Source organism: Lissotriton helveticus, chromosome 10 (assembly GCF_964261635.1).
Source record: "Lissotriton helveticus chromosome 10, aLisHel1.1, whole genome shotgun sequence".
Classification (NCBI taxonomy): domain Eukaryota; kingdom Metazoa; phylum Chordata; class Amphibia; order Caudata; family Salamandridae; genus Lissotriton; species Lissotriton helveticus.
The window spans coordinates 932,018,826-932,038,085 of record NC_136071.1 but is presented as its reverse complement, the minus strand read 5'-3'; the positions used below and the strand labels follow the sequence as shown (position 1 = coordinate 932,038,085).

General features: G+C 44.8%; 1 protein-coding gene across 2 annotated transcripts in view; it reads left to right on the top strand.

The window, feature by feature from the left end:
* The window catches only part of ADAM22 (ADAM metallopeptidase domain 22), a 1,243,161-nt gene that overhangs the window by 774,286 nt on the left and 449,615 nt on the right, over positions 1-19,260 (top strand). For both annotated transcript variants that reach the window (XM_078663588.1, XM_078663589.1), the window contains one exon: positions 1,050-1,124. In XM_078663588.1, the coding sequence (XP_078519714.1) occupies positions 1,050-1,124 (75 nt within the window). The remainder of the gene's footprint in view (positions 1-1,049; positions 1,125-19,260) is intronic.

The window sequence follows — 19,260 nt, the reverse complement described above, 5'->3', positions numbered from 1 at the left end:
TCTAGAGGGAACTTACTAAGGTTCTTCGCACCTAAATAGACCTGACAAAGTGGGCCTTTTTTTCGTTGAATGCACTTATGGGACATACAAATGACACTAGTATAGAATAGGCTCCTAGCTGTCACTGAGCCCCCATACTGAGGATTATTGTTTCTTCTCTGCCGCTTGCCGAGCTTTTCTACATAGACTCATTGCATTTTACTCTTTATCAATCGTGCTTCAATCACAGCAGTTCCAAACATAGATTTTTTGTAAAAGGACTACACTGTCTATAAGTATCAATCTGAGCTTAAGGATAGAGAGGCTTGTCCCAGGTTCATCATTTTCTTTGAAAATTGTTTCAAATTGCGCATCTTGCTTCTTATTCAAGAAACAGCCATTAAGCCTTGAGGAAGTTACTGTTTAGTAACGAAACACGTGTCGGCTGCCTATTGTCTTCTCTTTGGGATTTATGCATGGAAGAACTTTCAATAACGTGCCCCAGAATTTTGTGAACTTGGAACAACGTACTGCATGCTATTTACTGACAATATGATATTGGACTGACAAGATTTGTGCCAAACAGACATTAAAACAGTAAAAATATTTGGAGTCTTTGGATGTTCTCTACACAATGGTCTAATTTATAATATGCTCTTCTCTGATAGTCGGTAAGTTGTGACTCTGTAATAAGGTCAGGGCTTGATAAATCCCTTTTCATAGAAGCACTTGCTTCTGTGCCAAATAATTGAGTGCCGAGGTACAACAACTGATTAATTAGCTAAAACAGATATATTATATTTTTTTGATTTCAATTCTCGATTGTCATCTATCATGTGTATATAACTGGTTAGTGGAAGTCAGCAAATAGATGAAGTGTCTGGTTGAAAACCCAAGCTAACAATATTGTTTATGTAAAACTTTTTTTTTTTTTATTGCCTGTTGTACTTTGCTGATTCTGTGAATGAAACAGTGAATCGTTTTTAAAAAGTGCACAAAAGTAATACTTTTTGTTGAGTTGTGTCTGTTTCTTAGCTGGCTATGTTATAACCACTGTTAAACTTTTGTAGATTCTTGGGATGGAGAGTAGCGTTGAAGATGAAGCAAAATACATTGAACTTATGATTGTGAACGATCATCTGATGGTAAGATATTCCTACCACATACTTCATGGAAAGCAGCGCAGTTATGCCGGGGTGTTTACTGTTTTTGTGCCGGTCATGGGGCCATCAGTCAGTGTTGTGGAGCTGATGCCCATCCGTGCAGCTTACTCGTCGAAAATTTTTGGGTGTACTTGACATCCTCTTTGAAACTACATCTCCTCGGGGATATTTGAAACAGTTCCATTTTGTCCAATTAACCGGAAATGCAGTGAATATGCTTTTCTTTGTCGATCCCTCTCTCAACAATTTGACACAAGTTCAGAGAGGTTGTTCTATTTGAATAATGTTTTTAATTCTTACTTGGTTGAAAAATTGCGGGTGTAATCCCTTTCTATGTAAAGATTTCATGACTGAAAAACACAGCAAATCCAGGAGAACAGGGTATTGGATCTAAAACTATTTGACAAGCGAGAAAACCCACCTCCCCGTCCTGTGGCCAGGTAAGGAGCTATCAGCCTGAATATTAACAAATCCCTGATTGGGAATCACTAATCCACATGCATTAAACGTTCATAATGCCAAGTTGTGATTTCTTAAATATCACAATTTACCTCGTAAGGACACCAAAGATAGCGTGGCTTGATATACACGGAAGAATTCGTGCTGAAGGTGTTACTCACTGCGTCATTAAATAAATTCTCAAAAGATAGTACAATGTGAGGTATTGTAAGAAGAAGAAACATGCTGCCTGGAGAAAAGAAGCATTTGGGGCAAGAGGAGGGTTTCTATCAAATGCCCTCAATACAAATGGAGGGGCAACAGCATCCCACTGCCTGAGGTACTTACCAGTAGTTCAGTCAATACCTCAGCACTGCGTATCATTGGTACAGGTAAATGATGCTAACCTTCCCTTTCAAACTTCAGTTACGCAAGTTAGATCTGCATACGAGCACTAGCGTCATCATTTTTATGCAAAGTAAACGTATCTGTTCCCTGCATACTTGTGATTTAACCAGGTGATTTAACCAATTGATCATGAACAAGCCCACATGAGAAGATGGAAATGCATTGGGAGTTTACCACGGAGAGAACACACCCAAAACAGCAATGTGGGCAAATTGTGTGCAATGCAAACTCTAATGTGACAATTGTAAGTCGATCCTAGTTTAAACGCAAAGTGCATGACAATGTAATGCATATTAAAGTTTTGCCAGTCTGACAAAACACTATCCATTACCGTTCACCACAGAGGACCCTTCACAAAGTGCGGAAGAGAAAGGTGAAATTGAGTCATACCACTGGGGGCAGACATGGGAGACACCAGCATACCAACATCCATGTCCAGCCAAACTGAACAGCCAAACTGTGGTTCAGTGTACTAATGTTCTGCATGGGCCAGAACCACTCACCAATGTCAGCATACAACTCAGCACAAACACAGGCACTTGTGTATACACTTCTCCTTCCTCAGAGACAATATGGAGGACAAAAAGCTCCCATAAAGGCAAAGGTAACAAGTGGTGATGATACGTGCCACAAGTATGCCCAGACATGGTTCCGTGCTCCTTGTACCATAGGAGTCAAGCTGCACCATGCTTACAAGGCCGAAATAGGTGGCACTGGTGTGGTGTTGCTTGTATTGTATTCAGAAGTAGGCCTAACCTGGCAGTACAGGAAGGACTGCTCGCATGAGGAACAGGGTCAGTACTGATTTCCAGTCTCTGTCTAGAGTGGAATGGTAGGTGAAAAATGATGGACTAAATGCGGCCCGCACAATCACCAGTAGCTGAGAATATTTCAAGAATTCCATCCATCACAATGTTATTTGTTGTAGTTGACACTCTAAGTCTGGTGGCAATGCCCAGGCATGAGTTCCATGCTCACTGTGCCATACGACTCATATCACACCCTACGGGCGAGGCCTAAATAAGCTTCATTTGGTCTGGGGTTGGATAGCTCCCTTCTGGAGGTGGCCAGCTTGGCAGTTTGGGATATGCTGTTGCCATGAGAAACAAGGTCAGTACTGATGGTTGTACGGTGGTATAACAGAGGTAATTACTTCGCATGCCTTTGCCACGCATTTATTTGTGCGCATGTTTTTACCACAAATATACATTTAGAACGCATGTCAATACCACGCATTGTTTTTAGATTTTAAAACAATGGATTTGTGGGGGGAGATCCCCCACCCCCCAAACTTACCTTAAATGCGTGGTAAATGTAAATGTCAAGGTATTTGTAGAGCGCACTGTCACCAAGTGGTTTCCTGGCGCTATCACTCATACCGCTGTGGAACTCTTCCTGGCTTTCCCTGTGAAGTGTCCACTCCTGGGCACGTCCAGGGTGAAGCCAGGGATCCTAGCACTGTTGGGGCCGGTGTGGAGGTTAAGCAAGCTATTGCCCAGAGTTGCAGCTTGGGGCCCATGATTAGAATAGGCACCGAGGCGAAAATTGTCAGGTCCGAGGAAATTGAGCCCAAGACCCGCCAAGGCCGGAATTGAAACCTGGTCCCGGGCCAGAACTCTGCATCAGGGTCTGCCGCTCTAACCATTGAGCTACACTCCTCCACTCCTGGTATTGGCACGCGTTGTAAATGCATATTCGCGGTAAAAATATGCATGGTAAAAAATGCGTGGTAAAGGCACAACGAGGTAAAAACTTCATTGTAAAGGCTGTTTCCCAGTACTGATTTGCATAATGCGGGACTCTGTGTAGAGTTACATAGTGGGTGAAAAATGATGTACTAGAATGTGACCTGAGCGATAACTAGTGGGGGAGACTCAAGCATCCCGTCCATCACCTTGTTTTTTTTATAGCGCAAGTGGTGAAGAGTATGAGGGAGATGACACAGCCGCCAGGGCATTTGGCCACTGAAGTCACCCATGGTGCTGGTCCAAAAACAGCAGCTGCAGACCGTGCACCTGATAAGAGTATAATTGAGCTGAGTAAGGCATTCAGAGTGGGATTTAAAGGCATGAATGATGGTCAAAAATAACTGTTGGCACAAGGAAAGGTGATGTTGAAGAAAATAACAGGGCTTTGTAGATGTGGGGACAATCAAGCACTTTCCTAGAGACGCATACAAGGTTACCAATTAAATGTGACATAAAATGTGAGTTTGTTAAAATGTCATAATTGAATATTGATAGTTAAAACTATCAACAAGCAGGAACTCTGCATGGGATTCTTACACCTTGCATGTGGTAATTAAATGATTATATAGAACTGGGCTACTTGTCCAAAACTTATCTCAAAAGTGATCGTTGGTGAAATTCCTCTGGCGTGCTTTTCCTCCAGCTGCTCCAGTGGCAACTGGGCCGTCATGTACATGGCGGGATAAGAGGGGGAGTTGGGGTCAGATTCTGATTCATCAGCATCTTGAGTCTATCAAGACGACATCTTTTTACAATGTTGTGTAGAATAAGGCACCAAGCTATTATCTATCTATTATCTTGTAAAATGGTTCTGCTAAATTACACAATATACTCCCATATCTAGTAATCACTGAAAAGCTGCCTTTCAGCAAGCCCAAGGAAGGATCCACCACTGACTGTATTTTTCTGTGTCAGTTGCATGTCTACTCCCTTGCTGACTTTGAATAAATGTAAGGTGTTAGGACACAGGTCAGGATTGCATACGCACTTGCACATATAAGACTTTTATGTATTTAGCAAAATGTTGTTGATATACTTAAGTGGGTGAGTTCTCACTACTTACCTCAAGCCATCCGTCCTCTAGCAAGATGGGCATTCAATGTGCTATGTGTAAACATGAAAGGATTTCGAACACTGCCAGGGTAGAATGATACAAGGTCTATAATTTTGAAATCATAATTGTAATAAATGTATATCACGTATATTTAGGGAATGCTGTTTTCTCCTGTTAATAAACTGGTATTCTGTACCCGATCGGTGGCCTTTCATTATATGGGTGCCATCTACAAAGCCTATCAGAAGTGGAAATTGTGCTAACAGATGGAAACCCATCATTATTTCCTGCCTGTGTTTGTACGAATGCTATGTGAGCATGTATCCTAGATGAGTGCATCTGTGAATGGCCCTAATACCCATGAAAGTATACAGGGAGATATACCACCTTCAACAGCTACTATGGTTTGGAAATTGCATGATGCATGTACGTGGCTAACAGAATCTGCATGTGTGTGGCTATGGCATCAGCTTCAATATGGCTGCCTGTATAACCTGCATTTAGCACAAGTCCTCTCTTCCTTCTATTCAGTGTCACTTACTGCTTGAAAATCGTCGTTCCTTACAAGATGCACGTGGAGCGTTAGATTATTAGCTGCACCCTGAAATATTTGAGCAGAATACTATTATGTTTGGAAGCATGCAGGAACATCTCTCTCTTGGTCTCTGACCCTCTCTCTGATGGGAGACGCTGTGCAGCTGTGTTTCAGGACAACTTTCCATTGAAAATACGTTTTTTGATTAACCTGTAACTCTGCTCCCCGTGCACAAAAATTGCCACTCCCATAGCATATAGAGATACGTTTCAGTATGCCAATTGTTGTGCAATTGAAAAAAGGAGACAAAAGTTATAAAGTGAGGGGTAAAAGATGTTTTCCCCATTTTAGAGGTGATTGGAAATTTTACTCACCGCTACAGCAGAAATCACTGAGAGGAATTACACCATACTTGGCGTAACTGTAGAACTTTACCAGGAAAACTTGATTTTCATAGTTTGGTATGAATCAAATCGTTTTTCAGAAATGAGCATTAAAATAAGTTACTGCATGGGTTTGGAAAGGATAACACTTTTGTGTATCTTGGCTTGAAAAGAGTAGTAAACAAGCCTTTGCAATGCAATAGGTCTCGCATTCACGTGAGTTTGAGCTATTGGCATTGTAAATGACAATGCCTTCCATTTATCTTTTGGGGTTTAAAACATAGATAAAAAACATTGTCATTTACAGTACTAATAGCTTAAACTCTTGCAAATGCAAGATCTATTGCATTTCAATTGAGTGCCACTTGTTAGACCGTAACTATCAGAGGAAGAGACCGGCCTGCAACATCTTCAAAGTAGTGATAAATAGTGCAGTGAAGAAGACGTGTAAGTGTTGTAAATTACACAGACACAAAGTATGAAGTGAGAGTTGCATATGATCCGAGCTATAAACACTAACAACGTGCTCCAACACCTTTCGCTCTGTGATTACACTGTCGCAGCTCAGGAGGAAAAGTGGGGGGGGCGGCTATTTCCTGCGCTCTCCGTGATTTGAGTGTGCAGTGTGGCATTGCATAATGTCATTGCTATCTATAGCCTAATAAAAAAACACTCCATCTGTAGTAGGGCCCTGGCTTCACCTCCTGGTGCAGGGCGGGCTGTGCTTAATGGCAGGTTTGGAGTGAGGGAGGGATGGTCTCGGCTGCAGCGAGGGATGGTCTCGGCTGCAGCTCCGGCCTCGTACAGTGTCCCTGCTAATACTAGTGAGCGAGAGGCGCTGAGGTGGTGGTATTGGTGGTGGTGGTATTGGTATTGATGGTGGTGGTGGTGGTTTTATTGGTGGTGGTATTGTTGGTATTGGTGGTGGTGGTATTGGTGGTGGTTATATTTGTGGCAGTATTGGTGCTATTGTGTTTGATAGTGGTATTGGCATTGGTGGTGGCGGTGGTGGTGGTGGTACTGGTATTGGCGGTGGTAGTGGTGGTATTGGTGGTAGTGTTATTGGTGGTGGTATTGGCGGTATTGTTGGTAGGGGAATTGGTGGTGGTGGAATTGGTGGTATTGGTGGTGGTGGTGGTATTCATGGTAGTGGTATTGGTGGCAGTGGTGGTGGTATTGGTATTGGTGGTGGTGGTGGTGGTATTATTGGTGGTGGTGGTATTGGTATGTTCAGTGGTATTGGAATTGCTGGTGGTGGTATTGGTGGTGGTGGTATTGGTATTGGCAGTGGGGGTATTGGTGGTGGTGATATTGCTGCTGATGGTGGTATTGGTGGTGGTGGTGGTGGTGGTAATGGTGGTGATGGTATTGGTGTTGGTATTGGTGGGGGTGGCGGTAGTGTGAATGAAAAAGGCTTTTTAAAACAACATGTCAGTTGGCTTTAGTACAGATGACATGTAACACAGATGTGCTGTTGTCATCTTCAGCCCATTAGAACACGATTATGTGCTACCTGGAATTCACATGACATAATTCCCTAATCATTTCTAAATCCATTTTTCTTGGGGAGCTGAAACAGGCACAAGATAATGCTGGGATAATGTGACTGAAAGCAGGCGTCTGTGTTATGGGGGCGGCTGTGCTGCTTAACCCCTCCCATGCTCATGACGAGCTCAGCTCGTCATGAGCCACGGTTACACTGTGCTCATGACGAGCTCAGCTCATCATGGTCACCGTGGCGCTCACACGTGGGGATAATTCCCCTGCTGTGCTGAACGTTCCACGAAAACGTGTGTGGTCATGACGAGCTCATGAGCACAGCGCCACCGTGCTGCATGACGAGCCGAGCTCGTCATGAGCACCGGGGTGCTGCGCGTGTCCCCGCTCCCCCCAGCACAGCGGGGGAATTACCGCTGCGGCGAAGGGGCTAAAAAAAAACAAGCGGTTTCAGCTGAAGCACCGCATGTCCAGCCTGCAGTAAGAGAAACTTAATAAAGTAAATAGTGCTTACAGACTTAATAACAGGTCCTGTGTAAAAACCGAAGTAAAGGGGCCAGTAGCCATGGGAGGTTACAACTGAAGACAAGGCCATACTAAAGAGGGACTAACAAGTTTATTAACGAATCCGAAAGCAGCATTTATGAAAGACAACAGAACCCAATGCAAAATATGGGCGGAGAGTGGGCACGGCTTCCCTCACATACTCTACTACAGCAATCTTGCAGAGCGAGTTGCGCATGCACGCTGCCGCTAAGCTCTATCTAAAAAGGTATGGTATGCAGTTAGGCATTGTACGTGACAAACAACGTAATATTTGAGTGTCATTTTCAGATGGCAAATAGTTCCTTATTCATTCCAATATTCACTTTTGGCAGGTTTAATGATTGACCAAAAGCATGACAAGAGACTTCTCTAGGTGGAGCCAAAGCCCACTGTATGTATACTTATATAATGGTAACAACATGTCTTGCAGACAGACCAAAAAATGAATGCCCCTCCATTCGATGCTGGTGTGTTTGCATCTGTTCCCCATATTGAGTCTATGGGCCCAAACCTGAGTATATTAACCCAAGGTTTCTGAATGTCTGGCCACAACAACCACCATTACAAGACACAGGGCTGTGACCCCATGTCCAGAATTGTTTTAAAAAAAAAAGAACAACCAGAGAGCCTCATGCATGGAAGGCAAGGGTGGGACCAACCACAAGTAGTCCCCACACTCCAGAACCCAACAGCAAAAGCTCCAGAAGAGCTTTAATATTAAGGTGAACTTCTCCCAGGATAAATAATTAAATCCATGGGAGAGACAGGGTGTGTGTTTTTTAAGTTCTGTGGTGGCTGCTGCACTTTTGCATATGCAGCTACCCAAACAAGCTTTGAGAACTTTGGTGATGCCCCTGCCATTTCATAGGACACTACATATTTAATATGCAAATATTTCTAGTGTTTGATGGCTCGTGGGGTGACCCCCTGCCCTGCAACATGCATAACGAATGAGCTGCTTTTTTAGTGAGTCTGTAGCCTCTTGCTGTACTTTTCTTTCCTGGCTTCCCCTGTCCCAACCTGGGCATCTACAGCCCGTTTTTGACCGGGTGAAATCACAACAGGGTGACCCTGTGTTTCTTAGGACCTGGGTTACATTCCCGCATATTATCTGTGCTTCTGTCAGATGCGCTTTAAGCACTGGTATTAATTTAGGGGTAAGCGGTTGTACAATCCCTTACAAAGCATCATTTTGAAAAAGACATTTGAAAACATATATAAGTCTGAACCACTCAGTTTGTATGTGACAAGTATATATTGTAATCGGGCAATATTGATTCACAATATTACTCAATAAGGTGCTCCGTATGTGACAAGCGAAAAGGTGTTCATGCAGTGAATCAAGGAATGTAAGTGAAAATATACAATCAGTACAAAATTATTTGCAACCACTGGTCGGCCTGGCCATGTGGTTCCAATTAGGTCTCATAAAATGGAGATGCAGGTTAGCTCAACTTATCCTTCACTGCCCAGAAGGGTCTTATAGTGCAGCCAAAAACACAAAAGCAGTCGATGTTTAGAAACATTCAAATTGTGTCTACTGTATAAACATCAAATCAGGTCTTCATCAGGACTGTGTGGGGAACACACCAGAACTGGTGTAAATTTAGTAAACAAACGGCTCCTTAATTTCGTCCATTTATCTGGTGGGGTGTAATTGCGCACCCAAAAAATCCAGTAAGTCAAAGGATATGAACAGCTTTATAACTTCAGCACATGGCATCCAGATGGGGATAACTGGTGCCGGCTTCTCCCAGTTACGCTGTTCTTCTCATCTGTGAAATATGTCCTGAAGAAGACCCAACGTACAGTTTAAAATCTGTTGAATCAATATATTTTTTAGGAGTTGGGTGGGGCTCTAAACATTTGTGTACAGTGTTGAGCCTGATCGCTATGCGTGCTCTCTCTTTGTAGAATGGGACTGCATTGAAAATTATAACAGAGGCTCTCCCCTCAATGGGGGAGCCAGCGATGTGGCGGAGAGCCGGAGGCGAATGGGGGGGACTGGCCGGGATCGGCCCGTCCTTTGGGTAAGGGTGGCGCAGATTGGCTGCCGCACTCAACCGGCCTCTATTTAAGTGGCCGCTTCGGGTCCGACGGGTTTCTGCTTCCTGCCAGCCCCAAGACGCGGTCGCCAAGGACTCCACTCGCTGCACAGCCACCGGGCGCGTACGCATCTTGGAGCTCTTGGGGCCCCCACCATCCCTGGATTTTGCATCAAAAACTTCCCTGAGAGCCGCACAGGTTACTGAGTTTTCTCACCTACCCCGAGAGTTTTAGGGCTCTCGGGCACGGCTGCGCGGAGGGCAGGGGGGGCGCCACAAGTAATTTTAGGCCATTTTAAGGGGTCATTGGAGACAGTATTCTACTGTTTTGATGGCAGCAGTAACCTGGGACTGGCCATTATTGGGCACCGTTGAACACGAGGTTAGTGCCCTGTCCCGGCAGTTGGTCTTGCAATCCTTGAATCGGGGGCATTTGTGCACGGTATTCGGCCATTTTTTCTGGGCAGCGGTGTTGGTTTTGGTGTGCTGTGGACACGTGGGAAGTTATCCAGTCACGGCAGGGCGTTTGTGAATCTAGGGGCATTGTGTTCTCTTGCGGCTGATTATGGTATACTGTCGGGCACGTGGTCAGTTACCCGGTTCCGATCTTGGCAGTAGAAATTTCATGTTGAATTAAGGGGCAGCTCTGGAGGATAGTGTGTCCTAATAGTAAAGGCCTTTGAAACTGGGAGGTTAGTTGTTGCGCGTAGCAGGGTAGGATTTATTTTTCTGGTGCAGGGTACTGCTGGCTGGTGGCTCTGTTGATCAGCGCATGGGGCTAATATTGCCGGGAGCGTGTTTTGTTCACAATAGGTTGGTAATTCTGTGGTTGTTGCAAAGTTTTCATTGGTAGAAGCATGCCTGGGGGAGCAAAGCAGGGTGCTTAGAGGGCGCGCCTGGCAAGCAGGGTGGGAGAAATGCTGCTCAGAATGGAGCGCAAGATTGAGGCAATGGATGAAAAGCTGATCCTGTTTATGGCAAGCGACTCCCAGGGGGGTCAGCCGGTCGATCCAGCAGTGCTGGATAGGCCTCGTAGGCCGGGGGTAGCTCCCAGGGTAGCTTTCCCTCCAGTCAGGAGGCGTGGTACCGGACAGGGGGCAGGAAGGGGGCACGATGCCCAGGCTGCACATGATCCAGCACCATTTGAGGTCGTCCAGACAGTGGGAGTAGGGGTTTCCCATATTGTGGTGTCAGAATCGGGCGCCGGCACAGCACAAGCTGGTTGGGTTGGCGAGGGAGTGACAAGGGGGCTGGTTAATCAGCCGGATTTGGTAGCAAATTTGGCTAGTGTATTGCCGTGGTTGTCCAGGGCAGGTCTTTGGTCGGCGCCAGTGTTGGGCGGAGCAATGGCAGGAGTGGTGGACGCTGATGATATTGAAAGGGCAAGGAGGTTGGTGGCCCATGTTGATGGCTTGGGCGGGCGGCCTCATAGCCAGGAAGGGGTTGCACTTGGGGCGGCAGGTCATGGTCTGTGGTGGCGGGGAGCCCGCAAGCCGGTAATGTGCTACTAGTACCAGTGGTGGCAGTAGGACCATCAGCTCCACCTAAGGAAAGCACGCCAGCAGGTACGTGACAATCCATGCCGAGTGTGGGGTTGGGCAATGTGTGCTCAGAGCCCGACCAATTGGGCAGGCATGTGCATCTTGACATTAAAGAAAAGATTTGGATGGGTGTCTATGTTGATATTTGTGAGTTGATTGTTGATACGCCTACCAGGGACAAAGCCAAACGTTGCAAGGAGTGTGCGCATTCCAGAGAGTGCGGGCATTGGCCATACAAAAAAAGGTTTAGGAGACTATCATGAACTGAGTCACGGGTTTCACGATTATTCAGGCTATAATGGTGGAAAAGTTCCCTACTTTGGGTGGACAGTTGGCTTGCTACCAGAACTGGATAGCGTGTGCGCATTTGTTCGGGGCACAGCCTGGACGCAATACGACAAAGAGTTCAGGCGTATTGGGACCACTAGACCAACACTGGGGTGGGACCAAGTTGATGTGAATGCATGGTTGCATTCCATGCACCCGCAAAGGGCAATGACATGTCCAAGCCAACCCTTTCGGACAGGATCAGATCCGATCAGTAGTCCAGGGGGCGAGGCAAGAAAGGGGGCCTGTTGGGATTTCAATAGGAAGACATGCACTAGGGCATCGGGTCAATGCAAGTTCAGACACTGTTGTTCGTTCTGCAGCTTATCTTCACACCCGGAGTCCAAGTGTTTCAAGAAAATAAAAGACAAGGGCCCCAAAAAGCTTGATTGAGGGCCCAGGTAAGGTTAAGACTACCCCCCCCGGTTATCTGGCAGTCTATGGTGTCATGGTTAAATGAACACAGCAACACAGCAGTGGCTCAGGCCTTGTATGATGGATTTAAGAGTGGTTTTAGAATTCCAGCTGAGGGCTGTATGCATTGAATATTATTTGCATGGGTCTTTTTGGCTTTTATTCAAGCACTGATCTTTCATGGAGCTCTGAAAAGCCACATGCTGGCTGCACCTTCGTGTTTTTTACCAAATGTTAGCCCCAGGACATGTCGCAGTGCTTTAGTGAAGTGCATGCAGACCACTGTCATTCTTCGACTTCAACTCCCCACTATCTCTGTGCCGGATGCATGTTTTATAAAGCTCTAGGGCTTCTTCACGAGGGGCATAACATTTTGCCTTTTTCATGTCATTCTATTTTTGTCTTCAAAGAGTGAATCTGAGTCACCAAGATGAGAACTAGTAGATTTTACGTAAGCAACACACTGCCTGTGTCAAAAAAGAAAGAATGTCTCATGCCTCATTCTTTTTTTATTTAAATAAAAAATGTATATGCAGAATACAATCACAACCACTGTTACAGGGTTAGCCAATAAGGGTAGTAGTCGTTCGTACAATGTTACATATATAGCTAGCCCCTACTGCATGCCTCATTCTAGCGGCAGACAACGAAAAAGCTAGTTGTGGAAATTAAATGTATTTCTTAAAGGTCAGGTTGGGTTTTCAGCCATCCTAATACTGTATGATTTCTAACCAGCATCAATTACATACATGTTTTATTTATTTGTTTGTTTATTTATTTATGTTCAGATCTACTAATTCCACGGTTTCTTGCTTTATGTATATTTGGTAACAGCCACCTCGGGCACAAGCCTGGGAGGTTTGTGCGTGAGTGGCCGTCCCTAGTGCACTTCTGACATTTTAGGTCTAAAATGGGAACTCTTGCCATGTCTAGCATTGTATTCAGAGCGGCAGCTTAAATATCATGAAGGGATCATAGAATTACTATTTTGAGTAAGAAATTTTCCGAACAAAAAATGAATTAACATCTTTAACACCTTGCCTTTTGAACTACAAGTTATTCCACTATTTGTAGAATGGAATTTAAGGCTTCGGTAGCTGTCGTCATCATCACAATATATAGATTTTTTTTCTTCAACAAAAATCGTTGCTCAAGAAGAGTAATTTTTAGGCCTGGCGTGACAATGCAGCTGTCAATAAGATGATCAATTGTTATCAGTTCTTTAAAATATACATTGGGTGTTATCCGGCTCTCGCCCCTGTGTAGTTTTAGACTTAGTTTTAGAGTTTCAAAAGGACCTTTGTTTCGCTAATAACTTTGGTGTGGTTTGAAAAATCTGCATGCCACTTTCCTAAAAATCACCTCAGCTCCCTCTTGGAAACTTTTGTGATGAACTGTAAAGAGAGGGTCACAAAATGGGGAGTCCCAAAAGTGTAATTTCCCATGTTAATTCCCATAGGAAACTTTGCTCTCCTATACCAAAAACAATGATGAACAGAATTACACCAAGTTTGACCTAAAGTTAAATTTCTACTCAGAAAGCTTGGTCTTTGTGATTTGGTGTCAATTCGTTCAACCGTTTTCGAGGAAATTAGCTTTAAAATAGGGGCTTGGTTTGGGCATGAATGGGTTAACAGTTAGTCTCTCCTTACCTTAAATTTAGAAAATAGTTCTTCCTTTTGATTAGCTGAGGGAGCTTTTTCTGCCATAGGTCATTTCTGTACTACAGTGCTGAGTGTGGTGGTTGCTTAACAAAGGTCTCTGCGTCCTGAAAAAAATTTGAAAGAGCCCATAAGTGGGCAGAGTGGTTACACCCTAATCCACAAGGCCATATGGGACTTGGGGGGCAGAGGATTCTAAATGAACCCATTAAGTCAAACAAAAACAAAAAATTGGGGTGCCGGAGCCATGGTATCCAGTGCAACATCCCGGTGATACTGTGGTACCAGTACTGCAGTAACAAAAAACATTTTTTAAAAAACCAAGAGTCTGGTCATAAACCAGACCTTACAGCCAACCGTCATTGTGCAGGCTGGATTAGGCACAGGACCAACTCACCACTGCATACTGCAGAAGGCTGGGTGCAGTGTGTGATTTGGCGCCCACAGGGACATGGTTACAGGTCCTGGCTAAAAGCCAGGCCTTGCAGCTCATTTCCCACTGCGCATGGCCAAAGGCAATTCATGTTGGGAGTTGGGTGCTTGCAGAGGAGGAGGTGCTCATCTCTGGGGAGTAGGTTGCAGACTCAACCGCTGCACATGGCTAAAGGCTAGATGCAGAAGGGGATGATCACCTGAAAGGGAGGGAGTTGATTGCAGGGCATGGCCAGTTGCGTGCCCTTTATCTAACCTCCCACTGCCCATGAGTGTGTGGGTGTTGTATGCAGGTTGACAACGGGCATATGCTGAAGCTTCAATATGATAAAAAAAACAGAAATTCACTGAAAAACACAAAGGTTAAGGTGACATTGTAACTAGGTATGGTAATAAGATCTTAGCTTACGATTCAAAAACAGAGCTAAATTAGTAATACGATAAACATTAATGTTTAAATAACAAAAAAATGACAAGTTATAGTTTGCTGAGCTAACTAAACCTTGCTTAGGACCTCACTTATTACATCATCATCATGACATGTTTAATGACATTATTGATAACATCACTGATGGCATCTGAAATTACATCAGTATTTATTTCTGATATTCTGTGGTGTGAAATAAACCTGCAATCCAGTCTCAAACTCCTCAGAGGTTTAATCATCAAACTGCCCTGTGTGTCTCCACCCAACCCTTGTTCGCATTTGTGATTTTGTCATTATTTACTTATCTTTCAATAGTTGACATACTGGTGATCTGTGTGCCCGATTTCAAGCAAGCATGCTTGAAAGTGCACCAGTTAATTTTATGTTCAGAAATATGTTTTGTTGGTCAGCAAAGGTCAGCATTAGACCCACTGCTTTTTATCCAATATATTTATATATATAGTAATGAATGGCGTATTTTTTCCAATGCATAAGGCCAATGAACAACGTCATTTAGAAAATAAATTGGCCATTTAATTAATTAAATGATGAAGGGAGGGTCTTGTAGTTTTGACTGCTTCCTTGGTAAAAAAAAAAAAGGAGGGGGAGTTTCTAATTGGTTAACACTCACATTCCTATATATAAAAAACTTGAAATGGGTTTGGTGCCCATTGGTAGTTCTAGCCACAGGATGTTTGACACTCATCCATTCACTGGAGTACATAGATTCTAGGCCACTTTTTAGAAATGGGACTTGCAGTTCAAATAATAGTGTAGAATAATGGTCATTTTAAAATTGGATAGAGGAGGGTGTAGTCCTGAAAGTGTGGTATGGTGATGTTGCTGGCAAAAAGAGAGCTTATCGAATATTGCTTATCAGAAATTAGATAGTAACAATTCTTTAAAAAAACAAGACCAGAATACAAGAAATTAAAAAACAGATCTGAAACTTTTTTAGTGGAGGATTACATCGATAAACATACAGATGTATCTAGGAAAGTAGGTTTGAGAGAGCTAGCTAGATAGAAATAAGACGCTATCAAAGAGGGGGTGTAAGGAATCTAGGAAGAGGGAAGGCCACATTACTGAGAGAGAGAGTTAGCAATCTGATATCCTAAAATTCAGGTAGGAAATTAAGCATTGATGCAATGGGTAACTAGAAACAGCAATTCATGTCTGTGAGGTTCGTTTAACGAGTAAACAGATTCCCTGATAGGTAGGAGAGTGGAAAAGCGAGATGTAATTTACGAACACACCAAATTGAAACAAGCATTTGCAATGCAATCGGTCTCACCTTTGGGGCCTTATATGTTTTTAGCTATGCAGCACATTAGCCTGGGTGCTGAAACATCTACTGTTCTTGAACATGAAGGGAAAGTAGGCACCAAACTGCGTGACACGCCAGGTATGGGAACATATGGAGAGAAATATTGCCCAACGGGGTTGGTGCGAGTTCTGGGTGTCGAGACCCGGTCCAATTATGTTTGAAAAATCCTTCAGGCACGTAAACAACAGGAAAGAAACACTCGCACACCAGGGTCCGTGATAACAAAGTGCTGTTATTGGCCAATAACAACACTTTGCTATCATCACGGACCCTGGTGTGCGAGTGTTTCTTTCCTGTGGTCTACGTGCCTGAAGGATTTTTCAAATATATATATATATATATATATATATATATATATATGCGTGCTGCATGACAAAATACTTATAAGGTCTCAAAGGCGCGACCTATTGGCTATGCCAATGCTTGTTCTTCTAGATTTTACTAGATTTTTCTGCACATTTCCCAAGATTTTCCTATACATTTTACCAGATTTTTCTGCATATTTCTTACATTTTCCCTTCAGATTTTACAGCTTTTTCTTGCATAAGTGTGAAAGTAGTTGTACTTGTTTTCACAAATGTATTCGCAGATCTACACTGCTCTAAACGAATATCCCAGGAGCGACAGATCTTTTCCACTGCTCACTTCCTCTTCAACTGCCGGATCTACCAGGAAGTGTTGACGTCATTAATTATGTATGAACCTTATGATTACACAGCCAATCATACATGTATTATGCAATATCTACACCGTAAAGCGGAAGCCTTCCGAGAAAAATATAAGATAAACATTTTTAAATTCTCAAATTAAAATATTCACCACAATGGCAAGCAGTTTGCCAGTGGCCTATTACTTTCCCACTCCCCATCCCTTTATGACCCACAGAAACGGATTGAAAAACATGATTTTGGTTTTCTTCCCAATTATTGCAATCTTTTTCACTTTGTCCTTCAAGCATCTGTTCTTCTTCAAGTTTAGATACATTGAACATTTTCTCTCACCTGCTGTTAATATACACCCCTTATTGAGGTGTTCCAAATATGAGGTTGAAAAATATGAAAAAAACTATGAAAACAAGCTAGGTTCCAAACGAAGCCAGTTCTGGATGGTGATCACAGGCCCTGGCCCACATGGGAGGCAGCCAGGCTTCAAGAAATACCTCACTGCTCCATGTCTCAAGCAGGGGTGTTGTTGGTGCCACCGGAAACCCCCTACATTTGCTCTGCATTTGAATGTATTCTTTTGTAATTTTCAACAGGAGCAAACACCTCCAACCACGAAACTCCAGGAGCACGCAGGTTTCAGTCTGTTCACTCTGTCACCCTTGTCCCTGTTTATCTTTCCTTCTGTATACCTCACCTTTCTCTATTTACTTATCTCCCTAACTCGCATGTGTTTCTACATCATCCCTATCTCTACCCCCTTCTCCCTTTAAATCACAAGGTTTGCTAAACTGTTCTTTGTATGTCTCTGTTCATCTTCTGTATCTCACCCCCTCCTGTTTCTCTTTCTCAGCAGGGCCACAGGTAACTGTCTAGCCCTGGAATCTCTAATGAGTAGCTTGTGATCTACTGATAGCTCAAAATAGAATTTGCTTAATTGATAACTGTATATCAACATTCATAAACCTGTATTTGAGACCTACATGTACATACTCTCCGAGCCCATACACTAATGTTTGGAGAAAAATGGTTCAGTTTCAAAAATATATTTAAAGCTTATGATTGAGTGATAAATGCGGCACTGGGGATACTTATTACCTACATTGCCTTGGTGCCGTGGGCATTGCACCGATGAACGTCATGTATTGCCAATTTTGAGGCCTTCCAAATTGATAAAGCATGTTTGCATTACTGCTGCAGCCATATCTGATGTGCCATTTCTGGTAGTCTTACATGGGGGGCCACTAATGGAAACTTGTCTGATGCGGTCACCATTACTACACAAGCATTTGCAATGCAATAGGACTCGCAGTAGTTAATGTTTGAGTTACAGGCGTGAAAACACACTCATGTTGCACACCTCGTGTGTGGGTGACATTCTTGCAGGGGTGGGGGATTCCTTTGCATGTGGGGGGAGGCAGGCACCGGTGGGTGGGAAGGTGCTTGTCGCCTTGGAGTGCTGGTTTGGCTCCAACCCGCACGCATATGGTTTGGCTCCAACCCGCACGCATAAGGAGAGGATTCAGGGAGCTGCTGGTGTCCCTTGTGCAGCGGATAGAAGCCCAGTCTTAATGCCCTCAGCCTTTCATCCTTCTAAGGCCCGTAAGACCGATTGCAGTTCCGGGTCAGCCGGGGTACCCACGGGCACCCGAGAGGCGGGGAGGGGGGTTGAGCACGGTCGGGGTAGGGCGGAAACGATGTTATGGCGGGAGAAGTGCGGGGAGGGCCAAGGGTTGTTTGTGCGGGTTGCACAGAGCAGTGGTCACCTTCCAAGGAAGCAGGGTATGACACCTGGGTGGGGGGTGGGGGGGACAGTTGGGGCAGAGAGCAGATGCAGTTCCTCTGAGGTGTGGGGGGAGGTTGTTGGTTTAAGGTGTGGGTGCCGTGAAACATTTGAGGGGTGGCGGAGATGCGTGCTGCAGCGTGGTCATGCAGGGGGTTTGCGGCTGGGCCGTCAGGATTGACGGGAGCATAGAGATGTGATTTGGAGTGTTGGAGGGTAAAGAGCAGTATACAAGTGCAGGGGACGGTGGGGTGCGGCTACACCCAATATTTGGCCCGGGTGCCATCTTACAGGCCCAGCAGTAGCGCGCATGCGGGACGGCATTGCCCCCAGCTCGAGGTTTGTCCGGCAGTGGGAGTGAAGCAAGGTGTGGGAGATGGTGTGGGTTAATGGTGGGGCTGGTGTGTTGGTGCTGGCCTGGTGGAGGAGGTTTGCAATTCGTGGTGGGCTTGCTGGGCACGGAGGGAGACAGGACTGCAGGAGATATGTGTGGGCAGGTGCACATCCTGGGGTTGGAGGACGGGTGTTGTGGTGCTTGTCACGGGCTTGGGCATGCAAGGGGATCGGTCTGGCTTGGTTGGGTTGGTTCCAGAGGGTAGGTGCAAGCTGGTTGCAGTGAAATGGGGAGGGGGGGGGGGGGGCTGCTGCGGGAGCCTCGGCTTGGTAGTAGTGTATTTGGTGGTTGGATGCAGGAGCGAAGGGGCCCTGGGTTCAGAACTGCCGACGTTGGAGCGGGGGAATAATGTTTAGATCTCGGCGTGGCTTAACAACATGTATGGGTGCCACCGGACGGACCTTTTAGCGGCACCGCGAGCGAGGAGGGGGCGGGGGGTCGGGTGCAAATTTGGGTGGATGGGGGAGGATCGCATGGCCGGTGGAGGCGGCGCAAG